We start from the raw sequence: 19078 nt of genomic DNA, 5'->3' as shown, positions 1-19078 counted from the left end.
AATTTATTTATTTTTGGCATTTATGACATTATTGCTGTGATGGATATAGAAAAGATCCATTTAAGGCATTTGTTATTTTAGTATCAACTTTTAAGCTCAGATTTCAAACGTCATGTGTTGTATTAATGGATCTTGCTCTATGGACTGCTCTAAAAGTTGGATTTAGCGAAGCATATCTGAGTCAAAAAAACCCCACCTCCAAAGAAGAAAAATTGTTGAAAACACCTATCTTACAGGAGTGGCATTCTCAGAAAAAGTCTTTATTGCTATGAAAACAACAGCAAAAATACCCAATAATGTGTGAGTGGTTTATTATTGTTTTTCTGAGGCACTCCAAAAGGTTGCACTCTGATCCTTCCTGGATTCCTGAGGAATGTAGAAATATGCCCATATCCCTTGATTCCTTGAGCATTGCAATGGAGAGGTAGGAGGTAGCTATATGGGGATATCCCAGTGTTCCACATAATGGCAGTTTGCTACTTGAACATTGAAAGAAACCAACTATCACTGAAGTTTGGAAAAATCTCTTTAACAGCAAGAAGGAATTCACATGATACAAGTAACAGCTGGATTGGAAAGCACATGCCTTTTTGTGTTTTAGGGACATGTTAATCAATTCTATTCACTGTAGATATGTAATGCATATTGAGCTAACCTCTAAAAATATTCAAAATAGCAATCAAATAAATTAAGATTTCATCCTAGTCCTTTTGGCATAAAAGACAGGGATACAGGTACAACTGATAATGGGGATGCAGAGCAACAAAGAATTGCTTTGAACAGTAAAAGAAACACCCATCTAATTCTGAAGTATGTTTGCTGTTCTTCACTGGTAGGTAGTACCCATTTATTGATTACTGTTAAGAATTGTTGCATAACTTGACATAGCATTCATGACTACCTCATCAATGTAATACATGAAGGTATAAAATCTGAAAAAATAAATAATTTTATGTGTATATATGTAAAGTAAGTATAAAAAAATCAGATGGATTTTATCAGACTTGAGGATAAAGGAATATGTTCACCATCTGGAAGGTAGCAGCAGATTTTTTTGAACTGTAAGAACAGAGTAAAGTATGGGCTCAAACCGTGAATTTTTTCTGTAAACTGGGATTTCTGTGAAATATTTTTCTATGAGCTATAATTTCAGAAAAATTAGAAGTTTCAAGGGAGAAATAAAGTATGCAGATTTTTTGCAAGAAAAAATTGAAAACATTGAAAAGATTCAAATAGTGTGGGTTTTGTAGATAGTGTAATTTGAGTAATAAATGTAGACTTGTCTGAGATAAAGACCACAGAGATAAAGACCTGAGATGCTATGGTGGCACCTTCAGTTTGATGTCTTTCCAAGCTCCATTTCTTCTGCCTTGTATGCTCGTTTTATTAACTGCTCTGGTTTAGCTCCTTTTATGTACCTTAGGGTCCCACTCCTCTTGGTGGGCTGTGTGGAAAGTGCTTGATTTCAGAGGAGCTCTAGTTCTGTTCTGCATGCATCTACCACTCTCCTCAATTCAGTCAAAGTTGAGCATAACATGTCGAGTAATGCTTTAATAATTTCTTTCAAGGTTGCTTTTCTGGAAATTTAGAAAGTTTAGTTACAGATAAATTGGAAGCTCTCAAAATCAATTTTTCAAGTCATAGGTTAATCCATAGGAAAGACTCCAAGTGCTTATTATAAGGAGATTATTAATAAAAACAAATTTGGGTACCTATAGTTTTATTGATTCCAAATTTGAAATTCTAGATTTTTTGACAGAAAACCAACTGTTGATCTTGACTAGAGCAGCCTCACCGCTTGCTGCAATCGGTATGTTTGGAATTATGTGTCATACTCACTTTAAATGACACATATGCTATATTTGCCATAAAAAATGTAGAAAAAATTGTTAGCAATTACATTGAAGTTTATGAAAGCTCTGTGTATCATACTATTCTCAGTGAAGCAATGATTCAGGTGAACCCAGAGGAACATCTGGAACATGTCTGGTGCTGGAGTTTTCTACTGTGACTTCATCATGTTGCTTCTGCAGAAATGCAGCCAAACAATAGCTGAGACAAGTTCATTGAATTAGCTATTAAAATCCCAGATGTAAGCATATACTTTGCATTTTTATCGATCAAAATTGTACTGTTGTGGCTGTAAAATTTCGTTTAAAAACTCTTTTTTTGAAATCTCCCTTCAAGTTATTGTAAATGTTCTTCTGAACGGATGAAAAACCTAAATGCTAGGTCACTATCTATATTAGAATGCAGTGTTCATTTTGTGAAGGAGAATTTAGAATCTTCAGCCTATAGTGGAAAAAAATTAATTCCTAAGATGCTGAGGACAGTTCTTGGAAAGGCAAATTCTTAATGTTCCTCATTTAGCTTATGGATGGATTATGTAGAAAGTCTGCCTTTGATTGCTAGGGATTTGACATTAGGTACTAGAAGGCTTGGATGTAAAGGTATCTAAAGGTCATCTTGAAAAAGAATAATACAAACTATCAGTAAGCACTCCAGTGAGAATTCATATGCAGTGAAATAATGGTGGCTTTCTGGTTGTAGGTTAAAGCATTAGTTTTAGTGTTAAGTGATGATCTGGATGGTTTGATCATTTATATGCCGAGATCTGTGCCAAGATCTAGCTTTTGTTCTGCATTTGCTTTGGGTTTGAGAATCAACTGGAATGATCATATTCTTAGGGGAAGGCATTCAGATCTTAAAAGATATGGCCTATATGCAAGACTTGATGTGACAAGGAATTAGGCAGGCAATTTTATCATCAAGTTTGATTAGGAACTTAAGACAGAAGCCTGAAAAGAGAACCTGTTTCTGTCACAAATTCTTATTTTGAGAACAAAATGTTTATTAGCATGTGAACAAAAGCATCAATATAAGAAAAGAATATACTAATATGGAAAAAAAAATTATCTAGGAGTTATTTTAGGCAGTGATAAAACCACTGAAAAAGATTTGAATTTTGTGCCAGTCAGCTATATTCAGAAAAACTGCACACAATTTTTGCATGTTCAGTGAAGTTTGTTTCTTGACAGTTTCTGCAATAGATTTGTAATAACTCCTAAGAAATTCTATGTAACATTTAAATTAATTGTAAAAATAGGTGTTTTAATACTTGTTTATTATTTAATCTTTTGTGAATCAGAGGTTATTTGTTTTATGCGCCAGAGACTTTATCAAAATCCTTCTAGAGTTTAAGGTCATTTGAAGCTGTTTTTTATTGCAGAGAGGCAAAGCCTAGGCTTCAGAAATAACAAGCAATTGAGTTGATAAAGGCTGCTCTAGTAACTATATTTCCTGCAGGGAAAGATAAGATGAGCCATTCCCTGTCAATACAACTAGCAGAATTCCTCCTGACAACAAACCTAATTAACAGACAATCTAATCCTGAGTCTGCAAATAGGCATCTAAAATAAAGAATTCTCTCTATTATGTATGAGGACTGATCCCATGTATTCAGTCCTGGCCAGTGTCTTGTCTGCAGATGAGGGCAGTCTTTGATGCCTTGGAAGGTGTTTGAAGTCAAGGACAAAGTTGACACAATTCCCACATAGAAGTCAGCAGGATATGTAATGCTGAAATTATAGTGTCTCATAAATATTCTATTTTAGTATGTAAACTATTCCACTATGTTGTGATCAAATATACTGCTTGTGATTTTCTAAAGGATACAAGTGAATTAGAATTCCAACTGCTGTAAGTCATCAGTAGGATTAGTCCTGATAGTTCCTGCAGATTCTTTGGAAAAAGTCACACATACACCCATCATAAGAGTCTCATTTAGACTTTTTAGTCATGTACTTCTTGAATAATCACTGAAGTGGAAACATATTTGCAGTCAGGAACAGGGATAGTAAGTACTTAGAAGCAAGAGATTGATGCTTCTGGGGAAAAAAAGGATAATTACTTTCTATAAATAAAAGTGTACAGTTACAGTGTGGTAAAGTCTCATAGCTGACATGACCACAACAATATAGTCTTGCAGTCTTTGTCTTCTTACTAATGTAAATCACAGCAGATGAAATGAAAATTCCTCCTTTTTGGTGGAAATAGGTAGTTCTTTACTGAGAATAAGATCTAAAGTAACATAATAGGCATTGCAATGTAGTATCTTGCTCTACGAATTATTATTTCTTTACTATTCATTTTTTAAATTTAACTATTAATTCAATTTTAATGTTAATAGCTTTGTTAAATTAGTAGTAAACAAAATACATAAAATACTAATAAATTAAAATATTTTACACATTCTGTTATAGGTATGAAATTCTGAGTTCAAGTATGAATCCATAGCATCATCTGGCTTTACATAATCAAGGTCTTAAATGCTTATCTGCTTTTCCCAAACAATCCCACTAGATAGTTAGCTTTGAGATGTTCAAAACACCCTGATTTTCCTGGTGGTTTCTTTTAACTTTTCACTTTTTGTATTAAACTGAAAAATCTTGTACATAAAAGACAGTTGTAAACCTATTTTTGAACTTTATGCATGAAAATGTATCAGGAATTCAAGATCTTTTAGAGCTATTTGGATAAAGTGACAAGACAGATAAGTATTCAATATCCAATAGATTTCCTAGCTATCAAATTACTCTGGACAGCATTTTTAAAAACATGACTACTGGGTAAGTTATCTTAAAGGAAATGGAACATTTTAGAAAATATCCAGATCCAGATAAGAGTAGTGAGCGCTTAATTTTTATTCTTTTTCTGCCTAAAATAGACAGTAACCTTTTGCCTGAATTATAAATTTTATTTCGTTTGTCAACTCTGCAGCACTGCCGCCATGGAATTTGTGTGAGCAGAGAAATGGAGCTGCGCCCTGTAGATGGAGAATGGGGACCATGGGGGCCTTATAGCTCGTGTTCAAGAACTTGTGGAGGTGGAATTAAGAGCACCACCAGGCTGTGTAATCGACCAGAGTATGGCTTTTTATTGTGTTTCACATTTTTTATTATGTTTTAATGTGTTTTACATTTACATAATGAAGATACTAGAAATTATGCTAGAAATTGGCTCAAAATAAAATAGAGGTATTGTGGGCTGTTCAAATCAGTTTGAAGCACCAAGAAAAAATGCTTGTTTCAGCCATGTTTGGAAAGAGATAAGTTTACAGACTCTAATATGCAGAGGACATTTAGATTACTCATGTCTTTCAACAATATTATCCATTCTTGCAGATGTTTCTAAAAACATTAGTTTGGCATGGTCTTTTTTTCTAGGTTTACTCTAACTGTTGAGGTTTCTTTAAACATAAGATGCTTTCTTTGCAGTAAGAACTGCAAAAATAAATCCATGTATTCTCTACTAATCTCTTTAGTGAAACACTTGATTTGCTTTGATTTAAGGCTTTTCCACAACATCGCCACCAGTCACAACCCACACGGAGAGGTGGTTATAACAGAGGCATTTAAAATTTCCCTTTATAACTAGAAAACTACATTGACTGGATAATTCCATGTGGGTTTTGTTCTCTGTAATAAAAGTCAAGGAGCAATTTACCCTTAACTTCTCCAGAAGCAGAATTACAGCTGGTGCCTGAGTAGTTTCAGGGTTTTTCTAGGAAGTCATGTTAGCTTGATGTTATCAGTAGGATAAATGAACTTCAATCAAATGGTCCAGGTTATTTTATTTTCTCTGATGAGTAAGAGGCAGTAGACCAGATTGCCATTAGATAATGCCACTTTCAGTCCGTAGTGATTGATAGTATCAATTTGCAGTTGATTTATTCTCTTTTTCTTCCCCAAGAACATACTAATACTGAATTATTTTGTGTCATGGTTTATAACTGTTAAAATGTATTTTAGACCTTACAGTAAATGCTGTGTTTTCCACAATTTCCCTTTTTTATTCTTTTAATCCCCAAAGTGAAATCAGTATTAAAAGTACAGAAAAGACTGTGCCAGCTCCTAATTGTCTTCTTTCTTTGTCACTCTGTAAAGTAGTAATTTCAAATTACTGAGAGAGATGCTGCTTGTGTGGAAATATGACTGTAATCTCAGCTAAATTGCTAAAAGCATTAAAACTATTAATGCTTTTACCCAGGGTAAATAGTTATTGCTGTAAGAGAAGTAAAAATAATAATGCGCTAGTAAACATCCGCAGTGAGGTTACCACCTCAGCAACAGTATTTTACAAAGATTGGGTTTATTTTGGGTATAATTGAATGCACAGTAGAAGCTGAGCATGTGTAAATCAGTTACACAGCTGACAGAATGCTGTGTGAGATTTTTCTCTTTAGATCAGTGGCTGAGGCCACTTTTTGTGGAAAACAGCAATTTTAGAAAATGAGTGTGCCTCACTCACACATTTACATTTGCCTTTTTTTTAGGCCAAGAAATGAAGGAAAGTATTGTGTTGGTCGCAGGATGAAATTTCGGTCATGTAATACTGATTCATGTCCAAAAGGCAAAAAAGATTTTCGGGAGCAACAGTGCTCTGAATTTGATGGCAAACACTTTAATATCAATGGTCTTACCTCTGCTGTTCGCTGGCTTCCAAAATACAGTGGTAGTAAGTAATTACACATCTTTTCAATGAACACAATAAAAATGTTACTTTATTTAAACTTTTAAAACAGACGAGAAACCTCTTGGATTTTCTTTCCAGTTTCTATGAAAGATCGCTGTAAACTTTTTTGCCGAGTTTCTGGAACAACTTCCTACTATCAGCTGAAGGACAGAGTTGCTGATGGTACTCCCTGTGGAGCAGATACCAATGACCTTTGTGTTCAAGGCTTATGCAGGGTATTTAAATCTAAACTTATTAATTATTAAAATCAATTTTAACAGGTGGTAAAGTAGATATTAAATATTAATACAAACCAACATTACTGAAAATATGGTGTTCTGAGTTCACTTAAGCTAATTTCATTACCTATCAAATTAAAGATCTGGAAATGGAAGCAATTAAGTTAAAAACATATAGTTGAATTTGAAGACCCACAGTCTTGCCTCATTAAGCCTCACATGTGGAAGAGCAAATATTGTTCAAGTGAGCAGTGAGAAACTGATCCAAAATTAGCATAAAGGGAGGAAAGAAGCATGCTGTGCAATTATTAGCATGGTATTTCTGCTACCAAAGAAGTAAGTAGTAAATAGAAAATCCAAGGGTAAATGGTTTATGTAATTATTACTTTACTGTAAAATCAGGAGGAACTGACCCTATAAATCAATTCAGCTCTCTGCTTAAGAGAAGCTATAGCATTGCCACAAGATTTTGTTGGGAGAAGCGAGGTGCTATATTTTAACAATTCAGTGACTTGTTTTTCAAGCCTTGTTGAGGTTTTGCTGATTGCAGTGAAACTGAACAAATTCAGAATGAGGAGAAAATATAGCTTGTTTTTATATGGTTGAATAAAGAGGAAATGCCAGAGAATTATCCTGTTTATCATAGTTCAAAAAATCCCTGGAAGTTTAAGTAAAGATACATAAACAAAAATTGTGTTTAGGTTAGTTTAACCAACACAATCTACATGTATTCCTTTGCTTCTTTTCAGTAATGACAGACTTTAAAATGAATTGATGACCATGTATATATACATACTGATTTTAGACTTCCAAGACTTTTAGTAAATATAAATTAAAATTTATAAGTTATGTTGATTTTTTAATACAAAATCTTTATGTACTGTTATGTATTCTTATGCAGATCTTGACATATGGAGTGTATTGGGATTGCACCATTCTGTTTTGTCCTTACATTGCAGAATCCAAAACCATTGATGGCTTTTAATGGATTGCCAAGGAAGAATGTGTATATATATATATACAGTGAACAACAATATTTTGGGGTAGTGGGAAGCTTACATTACTTATTTTCATTGTTTTTCATTGGGCTGAGTGACACTGGGCCTTTTTATTTTTATTATTATTTGTAGCAAGCAGGCTGTGACCACGTTTTGAATTCGAAGGCAAGGAGGGACAAATGTGGAATCTGTGGTGGTGATAATTCTTCATGTAAGACACTTGCAGGTACTTTCAACAGTGCTCATTATGGTATGTTTGTTTTGCCTTTTTTTAAATCTCAATGCACACTTCACTATGGCTTTGAAATTATTCTTTACATTTAAGGAAGCAGGATTTCAGTGTATGTTCTTTAGGGCCTCTATCAACAAAAATATCTTTGATTTTCAGTCACTTTGCCTCTCAAGGATGCAGAGGCAAACACTAATACATACTAACTCATTCAAGTGAAAAAAAATCAATCTCCTCAAAGGTCAAAGGCAAAAATAAAAGAAATTATGAGAGTAAAAGTACTTTAAAAGGATGAATGCTTCCTGCTTTGTACTTTGCATTCTCTGGTCTGAAACTTTGCAGCTGAAGAACATATCTCAATGTCTCATTTTGGTTGTGTAAAGATATAGAAAGAAGTTTGCATTGTGAGCAGCTGATGAGGTTCCTTTTCTCCTAGAGTGAAAAATACAGCCTATGAAATGTGACTCTCCTTCTTCCAGAGAACAGGAGTAACAGTATTTATGGTTTTTCCTCCTCATTGACAGGTAGTGAATGAGAAAGTTCTGAATAACCCTGGTATTTCTTACTTATTTGATTTAGTTTCTCTAATAGAGCTACTAATAGTTCTTCTATATGTAGTCTTTTCTGTGAAGTGTGGAGAGACTACTGTATGTGTACACTACACTTCCCATACAAATGCATGTATTTTTCTTTGTGTCTGTCCTAAGAAGTTGCTTATAGATAGCACATGAATTTTGTCACACACACATTTGTTACAAGTCAAGTGACCATTATGTGAAACTGCCATTATGCAAATAAGGTCAAGACTGTCATTCTGATTTAATGACTTTCCATTGTCACAGACTTATTTGCTTCAAATTAAAGTTGAAGGGGAAAAAAAGCCCCCATGTTTTGAGAGGAGGAAAACCTTGAGTTATTATTTGGTTTTCTAGTTAGTGGAATGTTTTAAATTATGGTCAAATTCTTTAATTATAGCATATAAGAGATAATACTGAGTTATACCAATGAACAGTATGCTGAACATTTGGGATTATCATGGGGTGTGCTCAAGTAGGAATACAGCCATGCAAACAATAAATTGTACTTAGCTGATCACTAAAACTCTCATGTCCATGGGAGGTCTAAGACATCCCTAGGCTAATGACTGATGACTGAAGGTATTGGCTGACGAAATACAATTTTCCAAAAAAATTCTGAATTAGGATCACAAGCTTAAGTATGCTGATGTGCACTTGATCTTTTTCTTTTACCTTCATTTGGTTCTCTTTCAAACTGAAATGAGACATTTTACTGAGGCAGAACTTGGAATTGATAATAGCAGCCTGTGGTGTGTGCTTATACTCATGCAGTTACGATGTGGTCAGTAACTGTGTAAACAGTAGTAGAGAAATAATCAAAAATTCATTACAGCAAAATACTAATTTACTTGGCTTCCATTTTAGGAGATAATCTAATTATGTACCCATTATTAATATGTTGACTATTATTATTGCATCAAATTAGAGTATCTGAGGCTTTCCTGGACAATGGTCATTCTCAGCATCCTAGTGTGTGGTTTATTCTCTTTGTGTATCCTTGACAACATGCTATGCAGTTTTATTTATAGTTTCCTCCTGTATTTTTTCTTCTTTCATTCTGTTACCATAAGGTCTTCAGTGTGTGAGATGAGGGGCTTTTTAAACTGTGTTTTGGTTTTCTTCCCAGTGTGTTGAAAGATTGACCAAACCGTGTATTTATCCAGAGCATGCATCTTAATTTGCAATTACAGTGCTGCCCCCAGCTGGTAAATGTGATGGACCTGAAATTAGATTAAATCTTCATTTAAATGCATGGCATAGCTTTAATAGATTAAAAACACTTGGAAGTTAATGAATTACTAAATTTATCATGGCTTAACCCCAGCTGGAACCACACAGCCAGTCACTCACTCACTACCTCCCAGTGGAATGGGAGAAAGAACTGGAAGAATACAAGTAAGAAAATTCAGATGGTTCAGATAAAGACAGTTTAATAATTAAAGCAAATGCCATACACACAAAGCAAAGCAAGAATTGGTTCACCACTTCCCATGGGCAAGCAGGTGTCCAGCCAGGAAAGCATGGCTCTGTCATGCAGAACAGTGAATTGGGAAGACAAATGCCATCACATTCCCCTTCTTCCTTCTTCCCTCAGTTTTATGTGCACCCCAAGCCTCCTCGCTGATGGAGTGGGGTGAGAGGCAGAAAAGGCCTTGAGTCTGTAAACTCTGCTTGGGAATAACCAAGACATTCCTGAATTATCAAGATTTTCCAGCACAAATCCAAAACACAGCCTCTACCAGCTACTATGAAAACTAACTCTATCCTAGTCAAACCCAGTACAAAATGAAAAGGGTATTGCCATTTAAATTTTTACCCACAGAGGTGCATCAACTAAAGCCAGAGTAATATTGTTAAACATTGTGAAATAAGTGGAAAAATTATCAAAATTTTTATTAATACCTCAGATTACATGTGTGTATTTTTTGGTTGCTTCCAGTGTTTGCTGTAGTCCATTATTCTCAGCCATAAGTATTCTGAATTCGTGATTAGCATGTGTGAGAAACATGTTTGGATTTTTTAACCTAGGTTTATGTGCAGCGCGACTTTTTTAAAATCTTGATGCATATTATTTTGTTACTTGGTGGCAAGGCTACCATAGTATTACTTGGAGATACTGCAAGAAATGGTGACTCATTCGTGAAGCATTTGTATTTTGAAGGGAGTGCACTCAATATTTCAAGCAGAAGAAGGTGGATTAAGCATGGCTAGTTTAACAGCTGTATCTACCTATGCATATGGCCTGCAATACTGCAATATTTTTAGTATTTAAGACTCATTCTTTAGCGTGCTGTCTTGGAATACTCTTGGACAGAAAAGCTATCTCAATCATGTAAACAGGTGACTTACCCAGATTTCTGTAACAGTTTAAATTTTGAGCAGTCACAGTGTTTCCTGAGTCCCTCTTGTTATACTTGACTGCTTTCTAGAGTAGTTCTGCTCTGTAGGGATTTTTCTGAGTAGATTGAGCTTATATTAGTGGTGAAGAATTGAATTCACATATCTGAACACAGAATCTAACACATGAAGGCATTCAGTATTGGTTGTCTCTGGTGCACTGTAGGGTTTTGTGACTGAGAATGTATTTTCATATTTACTAATACTTGACTATTTTTTTATATAATTAATTTTCAGGTTACAATGTTGTAGTAAATATTCCCAAAGGAGCAACAAACATTGATATTCAACAGCACAGCTACTCAGGGAAACCAGAAGATGACAACTACCTTGGTAAAAGCCTCCTTTTATGTGTACAACATTGATGGATAGGTTTTGTGCTTTTGACAGAGATCTGCTCTGGATGTATATTATGAGAAATCTGATAAAGACATTGGAAAAAATATCTAATTATTTTGTATATTCATTGGCCTGGGTCTCTCTGTAAATCAGTAAGATGTTAAGGTTTCTAGTTCTTAGATGAGTGTGTTCATTCATCAGAGAATAAGAATTATAGCACCTTGCATCATTTTGTCAATGTTTTACTTTGTTGTCACAATGTTAATTGGAATGCCACAAGTGAGCTCAGGAATAATGCAGGTATTTGTTGTTTTAAATCTTGGAAGCATTTACTTTGTTTATGAACAAAACAGTTTGGCCATCAGCAAACTTACCAGTTGTCTCATATTTCTCTTTTTCTGTTATGTCTGGGACATAAAGAGTATAAGTGTCATCACATGCTGATAGATTTGCAAGTGTGTGTAGGCAACAAAGAACTCATAAGTAGGTCCTACCAAAAATGCTGGTTGTTCTATTTCACAGTAGTTACATTGTATCTGGAGTGCCTGAAAAAATACTGACTCATATTTGCCTCCTGTCTCTTCTTCCATTGTCATCCTAGCCAACAAACTTCAGAATTCTCAAAATGTTTTCCTTGTCACCTGCTGCCCAGAAGCAACCCTTGCCCCCTGACATTAGCTTCCATTTCAAATGTAGTTATGCCTGAATAGCATATTGTACTACAAATTTTACCTTATTTTAAAAATGTTTAACTTGTCATTAATCTTTATGATTGCAAATAGGTCATTGTATTAAATTACTATGATAAATGCCTAATAATTTCTTTTTATTTTAAGGTTTACTTTTAAAACCCACATCACTAGAAGTAGCTATAGCAAATACAAGGATGGGGGCTGTAGAATAGGGCAGAAATACCAGTAGTTATTGTTTCCTTCTGCAGTAGCAGAACCTAGCCAAATTTAAAAGTTAGGACTGCAGTCAGCAATGCAGCAGAACAAACATTTAAGTACTATAATGCAGAGAAAATGCATGACTTAGAAAATCCATGACCACTGCTCAGGTGAAAGCTATGATGATTACGGTTGAATTATTAATTTGAACTGTTTGATACAACTTTTTACATTGACTAGAACAAAGCTACATGTTGGTGAGATTCTATTGATGGAACATTTTAACTAAATAGATTTCCAATATTTTATTTCGCTTGCAGCTTTATCAGATGCCCACGGAAATTTTATCTTGAATGGAAATTTTGTTGTAAGCATGTCTAAGAGAGAAATCAATATACAAGGAGCCATTTTCGAGTACAGTGGTTCAAACAATACAGTAGAACGAATTAACAGCACTGATAAAGTTGAAGAAGAACTAACCTTACAGGTGCATGTTTACTTTTCTCAGAAGTTTGAAAATTTCCTACATGATCATTATATTCATAACTTTATGTTCAAATTCACTGAAAAACAGCTATCATTTTATCTCAATCAAGGTTTTGTGTGTAGGGAATTTATACAACCCTGATGTGCGTTATTCATTCAATGTCCCGATAGAAGATGGAAGTGATCTGTTTACCTGGGATCCTTATGGACCCTGGCAAGATTGCAGCAGGATGTGCCAAGGTACTGTGAAGTATTTTTTTCACCAGAACCAAAGACCTGATGGGATTTAGGAAGGGTCTCACCTTAAATTCTCTGACTTTTCACCATTACTTGTAAGGAAGAGACTTGTTACCCTCAGTAACCTTCAAGGCACAAAGCCTTTAAGGACAGAATAGCTTCTGATTTTTTTTTTTTTTTTGCTGTTTTTAGTACTTATGCAGTACAATTCTGTATTCAAACCTACATTTGGAGACATAGGAGCAGTTTATTAAAAAAAGGTTGGATCAAATCTAATACATTCTTATAAAGTGGTATTGTATGTCTATTAATATTCATTAGGCTTCTATTACACCATTTCTAGGTGATAACTGGTTTGTCTTGTGTCTTTTATACTTATTTATTTGTCTTTTTTTGATTACCTGCTATATGGGACAAAGCTGTTTAAAGATATATTTAACTATTTTAAACTGTTATTCTCTAGGCTATTCCAGTATAAAAATAAAGCCACAGCATTTATGAAATGTGTATATATAAAAGTGTATGTACACAGATTTTGGACAAATACTTTTATTAGTGGATGCTAAAAAAGCCTGAAAATATGTGATGGTGAGTTTCTTCTGGTTGTATACATACTCATGTGCTAGAGAAGCAGAACAGCTGTTAACTGTGATATTTCTCCCAGAACTCCAGATCTTTTTGGTCCCCTGTGATCAATTTTTCTGCTTCTTTAAGGGAAAGGATCACAACATCTAAGATAGCATGGTGGTTTAGGAAATATGTTAATTAGCAGGACATACATTATGTGTTTGGAATACTTAGCCTGATGAGTAAGTGGACTGTTGCACTTCTGTAGTTCTCTGGAAGTTGATATCCCATGAGACCACTCTAGGACAGCTGGGAGGTGGAGAAGGTGACTGGAAAAGGTTGTTCTCCACCTGGAATGTAGTGAGCTGCACAAAGGAGCATGTTTGTGCAGAATCTGCTGTGTACAGCAATTTGTGTTAATGGGGCATCTCAGTTGCTAACTGATTAATGGAATCCATAAGACAGTCTTTCTTAATTTAGCCCTTTATTTACTTCTGATGCTTTTTCAAGGTACTCGAAGAAGAAGAATGACTTGTATACGTAAGAGTGATCGTGTGGTAGTGTCTGATCAAAGATGTGAACTTATACCCACTGTACCAGGTGTCTTCGAGGAGTGTAATACAGAATGTGAATTAAGGTAAAAAATGTTCCCAACTAATGGAGTTATTGTGGTTTTATATGCTTTTATTGATTGACATTGAAACAAGTTAATTCAGATTGCTTTATCCTCTGTCCCTTCATCCCTCTCTACCTTCTTCATCTTTCCCATCTCTCCTTGTTTTCCTTAAATCTGTTGGTGTAATGGCTTTATACGTGATATTTACACCTTCAACTCCACATAGAACTAGGGTACTTTTCTAATTTTTATTGGTAAAGTACAAAATCTCTTGTTAGAATTGTGAATATGTTCTATGTATTCTGACACAAAAACTTATGTTGCTGCATGAATTACATTTTCCACCAGAATTGTATCCACAACTGGAAATAATTTGAAACAGACTGGTGTTTTTGCACTCCAAGATAGCCCACACTGAAATATTCAGAGGAAGAAGAGTTAGAATTATAGCTTACATTTTTCAAAGTCACCTAGGGGATTAAGATGAGAGATCCTTTAAATTTAAAAAAGTTCTTTTAAACCTATAAGTCAAATTCTTTTATATTGCTTTCAAGAGATAGAGTTTATGGTTTTATTTGTTCCCTGAAATGCATATCTATATTTACATTTTGATTCTTGGTACACTCTCTGAGTGCTCTAATTGCCATGGTCATATTTTTTAAAACATAGTTAGCTTTCTATAACAGTTTGTCATTTTAGGTGGCACAGTGTTGGCAAAAGTGACTGTACATCGAAGTGCGGCCCAGGGCATCGGTCTGTTGAGATCCACTGCATGAAGTACTCCATTGCACGAGGACTCAGTGCTCCAGTGGAGGATAAGTACTGTGCTGATCAGCAGAAACCACCAGCCAGAGAGCCTTGCCATGGTGACTGTACGTTAAGAAGCTGGCACTACACAGAATGGTCAGAGGTACAGATTTAAAACTTTATAGTTGTACCATTATAGTTCTGGTTAGCATTCAGACAAAATGTTTAATCCTCTATATTTTTTTACTTTAATAACTAAAAGGAAGCAATGTTTTACAAATACGTATATGTAAAATCAGCTAATACCAGCCTTTATATTTCCGCAACTTCCTTATATTTTTATAAGAATCGATAGCTTTTTTTGCAGCTTGGTTTTGGATGTCAGCAGTGAAGGTCTGGTAAATAAAGGTGTATATATTATTTACTTAACAATTTAATTCTGTGCAATTTTGATTTTGGTCTTCATTAGAGCTTTGTCTTGGAACAATTATACAAAGTGCTGAATTTATCTCAAATTAACATATTAGCGTTCTGTGGATTAAATGGAGGATGCTTTTGTCTGGCACAATCCTTAACATCTTTTACCTTTAAGGCTGATAATGTATTTTGGCCTGGTTTTATTGTCTTGTTTCCTGTTTCATAACTATACAGTGTTCCAGGAGCTGTGCAAGAGGTGTCAGAACCAGAGAAGCTTTTTGTATGAACAACTTGGGACGTCATCTTCCTGACAGAGAATGCCAGGAACTTCCAAGAGTTGTAACACAGAGCTGCAATGAATTCTTATGTCCAAGCTGGTCAGTTACTGACTGGAGTGAGGTAATGAAACTTTGTAAAACTTAAAGTACATTTGGTCCTGGTCATCGATATTAAAATAAGTTGCATTAAGTGTTTAGGGGTTTTATTTTATTTTGTGCCACATAGTTTTGAAAGTTCTTAAGTCCTATGATTTGTCTGATACGTATCACACATCTATGACTGGCATGAGAACTTCTGTAAAACACTCCTAAAATTTATTTTCTCCTTAATTTTGTTACATTAAAATGAGGTAGTGAAGATACGTAAAGTAAATGTATTTGCAGTAATTTGCATACCTTCCTTTTTTATGAAGCAATGACCACTACACAGCCAATTGTTTAATAGAATTATAATAATTTTATTAGATTAGATGGATATAAAAGAATTGCGGACAGTTTAAACATTTTTCCAGTGAAAACTGTGATATATGCACTGTTATTGTATTGGAAATAAATGATCTGCACATAGTTTTCATCATTTGCAGCTTTAGAATCTTAATAGTAATTTCTTTGTATTAGCACTTGAATTGAACTTAACAGAAAATGAAATGCTCATTAAAAAGTACGGTTTCTTGGACTACTTACATTCATGGATTATTTTTGTTACTTATGTGATTTCTAAAACTCAACAAGTTACTGAAAGAAATTGAAGCCTTAATGCGGATTCATGTCTCTGCAAACTGATGTTTATAATAATTTTACAGTGTCCTGTGACATGTGGCAGAGGAATGAAGCATCGTCAAGTCTGGTGCCAACTTAATGATGAACAACTGAGAGATGATTTCTGTAACCCAAATGACAGACCAGAGTCAATAACACCGTGTGAACTTCATGAATGTGCATCTTGGCAAGTAGGGCCTTGGGGATCAGTGAGTACATAAGGATTTCTGGCTTCTTGTTTTATAGTTCAGGATATGAGCAATCACAAAACAATACTTTTTAAGCACTTAGTTGAATCTTAAGCAGTTGTTTTAGTTGAATTGATTCACATGTTTGTTTGCAGGGTCCTATTGGCTATCTAACTTGTAATTTAGGAACACCCATATAGAAGTTAAATGCCTAAAACAGTAATTGGTCCTGAGCCTTAACATTAAAGATGTTTTATACAATCAGTGTATTACATCACCAGAATAATGAAAATGAGGGTAGCAGACTATTCAGATGAATGAGACAGGTAAAAGACCAAGTATTTATAGGTAAGTGGGCATATTCAAGTGGTAGCTTCAATTAATATAGATCAGTCTTCAATCTACAATATACTTCAATCAATCATAGACATGTATATGCTAATAATAGCAGGGAAAAGGACTTAGTATTTTATTGCTACATTTTGTTTTTACATTTAGTGATATAAGATCTGCTGTCTCTTTATGTGAAAGTGCTGTTGAAAAATATGTTCCTGTGTGACTCTCATTGAATGTAAACCAAAGTGGATTTAAAACGCTAGGAAAAAGTGAATTAATTTGTGAAGGAAACTTTTGTCAGTAAATAGATGAGAATTAATGAAAAATATGAGGTACTCAACTTCATGTGGCTTTTATAAGATCAGGTTACTCAAACCAAGAGAATACTTATCCAAGAAACAGGGTTTCTTGGATATTAGTGGAAAATCATCACCAAATAGCATGTAATCTTTATCTTATTACATACAACCTGTTATCAAAATACAGAATAAATATACTTTTGTAAATTAAGTATATTTTCAATTTAGACATTTCTTTTACTTTTTTACCTTAGCGATAACCACATTGTTATCTAACGTAATGTAATCTTGTGATCACAGGGCCATGAATTTCCATTCCTACAGGCTAAATGCAAAAGCTAAATAAAAGATTAATTCAGTCCTGTGATAGAATCCTTATGAATAAAAAATAGTTTTCTGAAATAGCTTGTACAAGTAATTTACCACTCTATGTCACTGGAGCAGAACCTTTCATTGCAGTTTTTCCACTGTACCACCTGGTAATAGCCATTCACAACCAGGTTTTTACAAGTACTTTGCTTGAACCACAACATCTGTAGCAATAGGATTTGTGTCATAATATTTTCAGCCATCTAGTGATTTAGGTGGCAGCTTTGAGTGCTCTCTGGTCAAACTCTAGTTTGACTCTAGTAGTGAAGGGAAAGATGTTTAACAGCTGCAGTTAGTCATTCATTTGAAGCTACTCCTTACTCCTCCCTTTCCCCTCCTCTACTCTCTCTTCACCAGTTTTTATTGCAGGGCATGACATTATAGAGCAGGATTGTCCCTTTGATCAGGTCAGGTGAGCTGTTCTGGCAGTGTTCCTTCCCAGTCTCCTGCCCAACCTCCAGCCTACTCACTGCATGGGATAGAAAAGGGGAAAGAGAGAAAGCCTTTGTCCTGCACCAGCACTGTTCATTGGTGGGCTGCGAACACTGGTTAAGTATCTGTTGGTCTGCCACAAAGGAAGTTAACACCATCTCAGTAGTCATTCCTATTCATTCTAGAAAGCATTGCAAAGTAGAAAATGTAATTAAAAATGAAATTTGGTTATAAATAGCACTATTTCAAGTGTGTGAAACTCCCGCCTTCAACAGTGTGCTGTAACGTGTGGACGCGGATACCAGGTGCGCGCAGTCAAATGTGTTACTGGGACGTACCGCGTTATTCTGAGCGACGACAGGGAGTGCAATGCTGCCACTCGTCCTAGAGACAGTCAAGTAAGTTAAAAAACAGCTCTACTTCTCTGTCAAAAGCGGCTGAATGCAACTCTTTTCTACTGACTCTGTGTGGGAAGTCGGAGGACATCACTTCTAAAATGTGAACAAAATACTGAAACTCTATGCTTTTCTTCACAAACGTCAAATTTTGCCTAGGGAATTAAGTAAAAGAAGGGTAATTTTAAGATAGGTTTGAAAGTTGGCATTTGATTTTGATAGAGTATATGACTTCAAGGAATCCAAAGGCCTGTGATTATTTGGCAGGAGGGGAAGCTCCAACATGTAGAATATTGTAAGGACACTGCTTGCCATCCTGCTTAATAAATAGTACCCAACTGGTTTCTTTAATAAGCTTCTAAATATAAAAGCCAGTTAATTGGTGTAGTTTATTTCCACTTAGATGTGCAAACACTGGGTTTGATTATCCTTTGCATTTTTAATTGTGGTACCTGTTTGGCTACTGATTGAAACTGGGCAAATTTATGTTCTCAGTAGCTGAAGGTATAAAGGACAGGATAGCACAGCCACTGTCTTTGCTTGGTCCTTCTGTGCTGCCTTGGCTCTGAAGCAGGAAACTGTAATGTCTATGCTCCTTCTCTCCAACAAGTTGGCCAAAACTGTTCTTTCTCAAAATGCCAATATTATTAGTTATTGCTAATGCAGTTTTAAGATCAAATAAATTTTCTTTGACACTCCATTTAAAACAAAACAAAGCAATTCAATGAAAGGTTTTTTGCATAATTCCAGGAAAAATGTAAAAGATGGT

At 34.9% G+C, this 19078-nt stretch overlaps 1 protein-coding gene across 1 annotated transcript in view; it reads left to right on the top strand.

Annotated features, from left to right (window-relative positions):
- ADAMTS20 (ADAM metallopeptidase with thrombospondin type 1 motif 20) overlaps nt 1-19078 on the top strand; it is an 86785-nt gene that overhangs the window by 34759 nt on the left and 32948 nt on the right. The window contains exons 12-23 of the mRNA XM_041465581.1: nt 4780-4925; nt 6335-6516; nt 6613-6749; nt 7883-8000; nt 11192-11287; nt 12504-12670; nt 12780-12909; nt 13984-14110; nt 14789-14999; nt 15488-15652; nt 16335-16499; nt 18190-18312. Of these exons, the coding sequence (XP_041321515.1) occupies nt 4780-4925; nt 6335-6516; nt 6613-6749; nt 7883-8000; nt 11192-11287; nt 12504-12670; nt 12780-12909; nt 13984-14110; nt 14789-14999; nt 15488-15652; nt 16335-16499; nt 18190-18312 (1767 nt within the window). The remainder of the gene's footprint in view (nt 1-4779; nt 4926-6334; nt 6517-6612; nt 6750-7882; nt 8001-11191; nt 11288-12503; nt 12671-12779; nt 12910-13983; nt 14111-14788; nt 15000-15487; nt 15653-16334; nt 16500-18189; nt 18313-19078) is intronic.

Source organism: Pyrgilauda ruficollis, unplaced genomic scaffold, assembly GCF_017590135.1.
Source record: "Pyrgilauda ruficollis isolate IOZ18807 unplaced genomic scaffold, ASM1759013v1 scaffold19, whole genome shotgun sequence".
NCBI lineage: Eukaryota > Metazoa > Chordata > Aves > Passeriformes > Passeridae > Pyrgilauda > Pyrgilauda ruficollis.
This window is presented reverse-complemented; position numbering and strand designations above follow the sequence as displayed.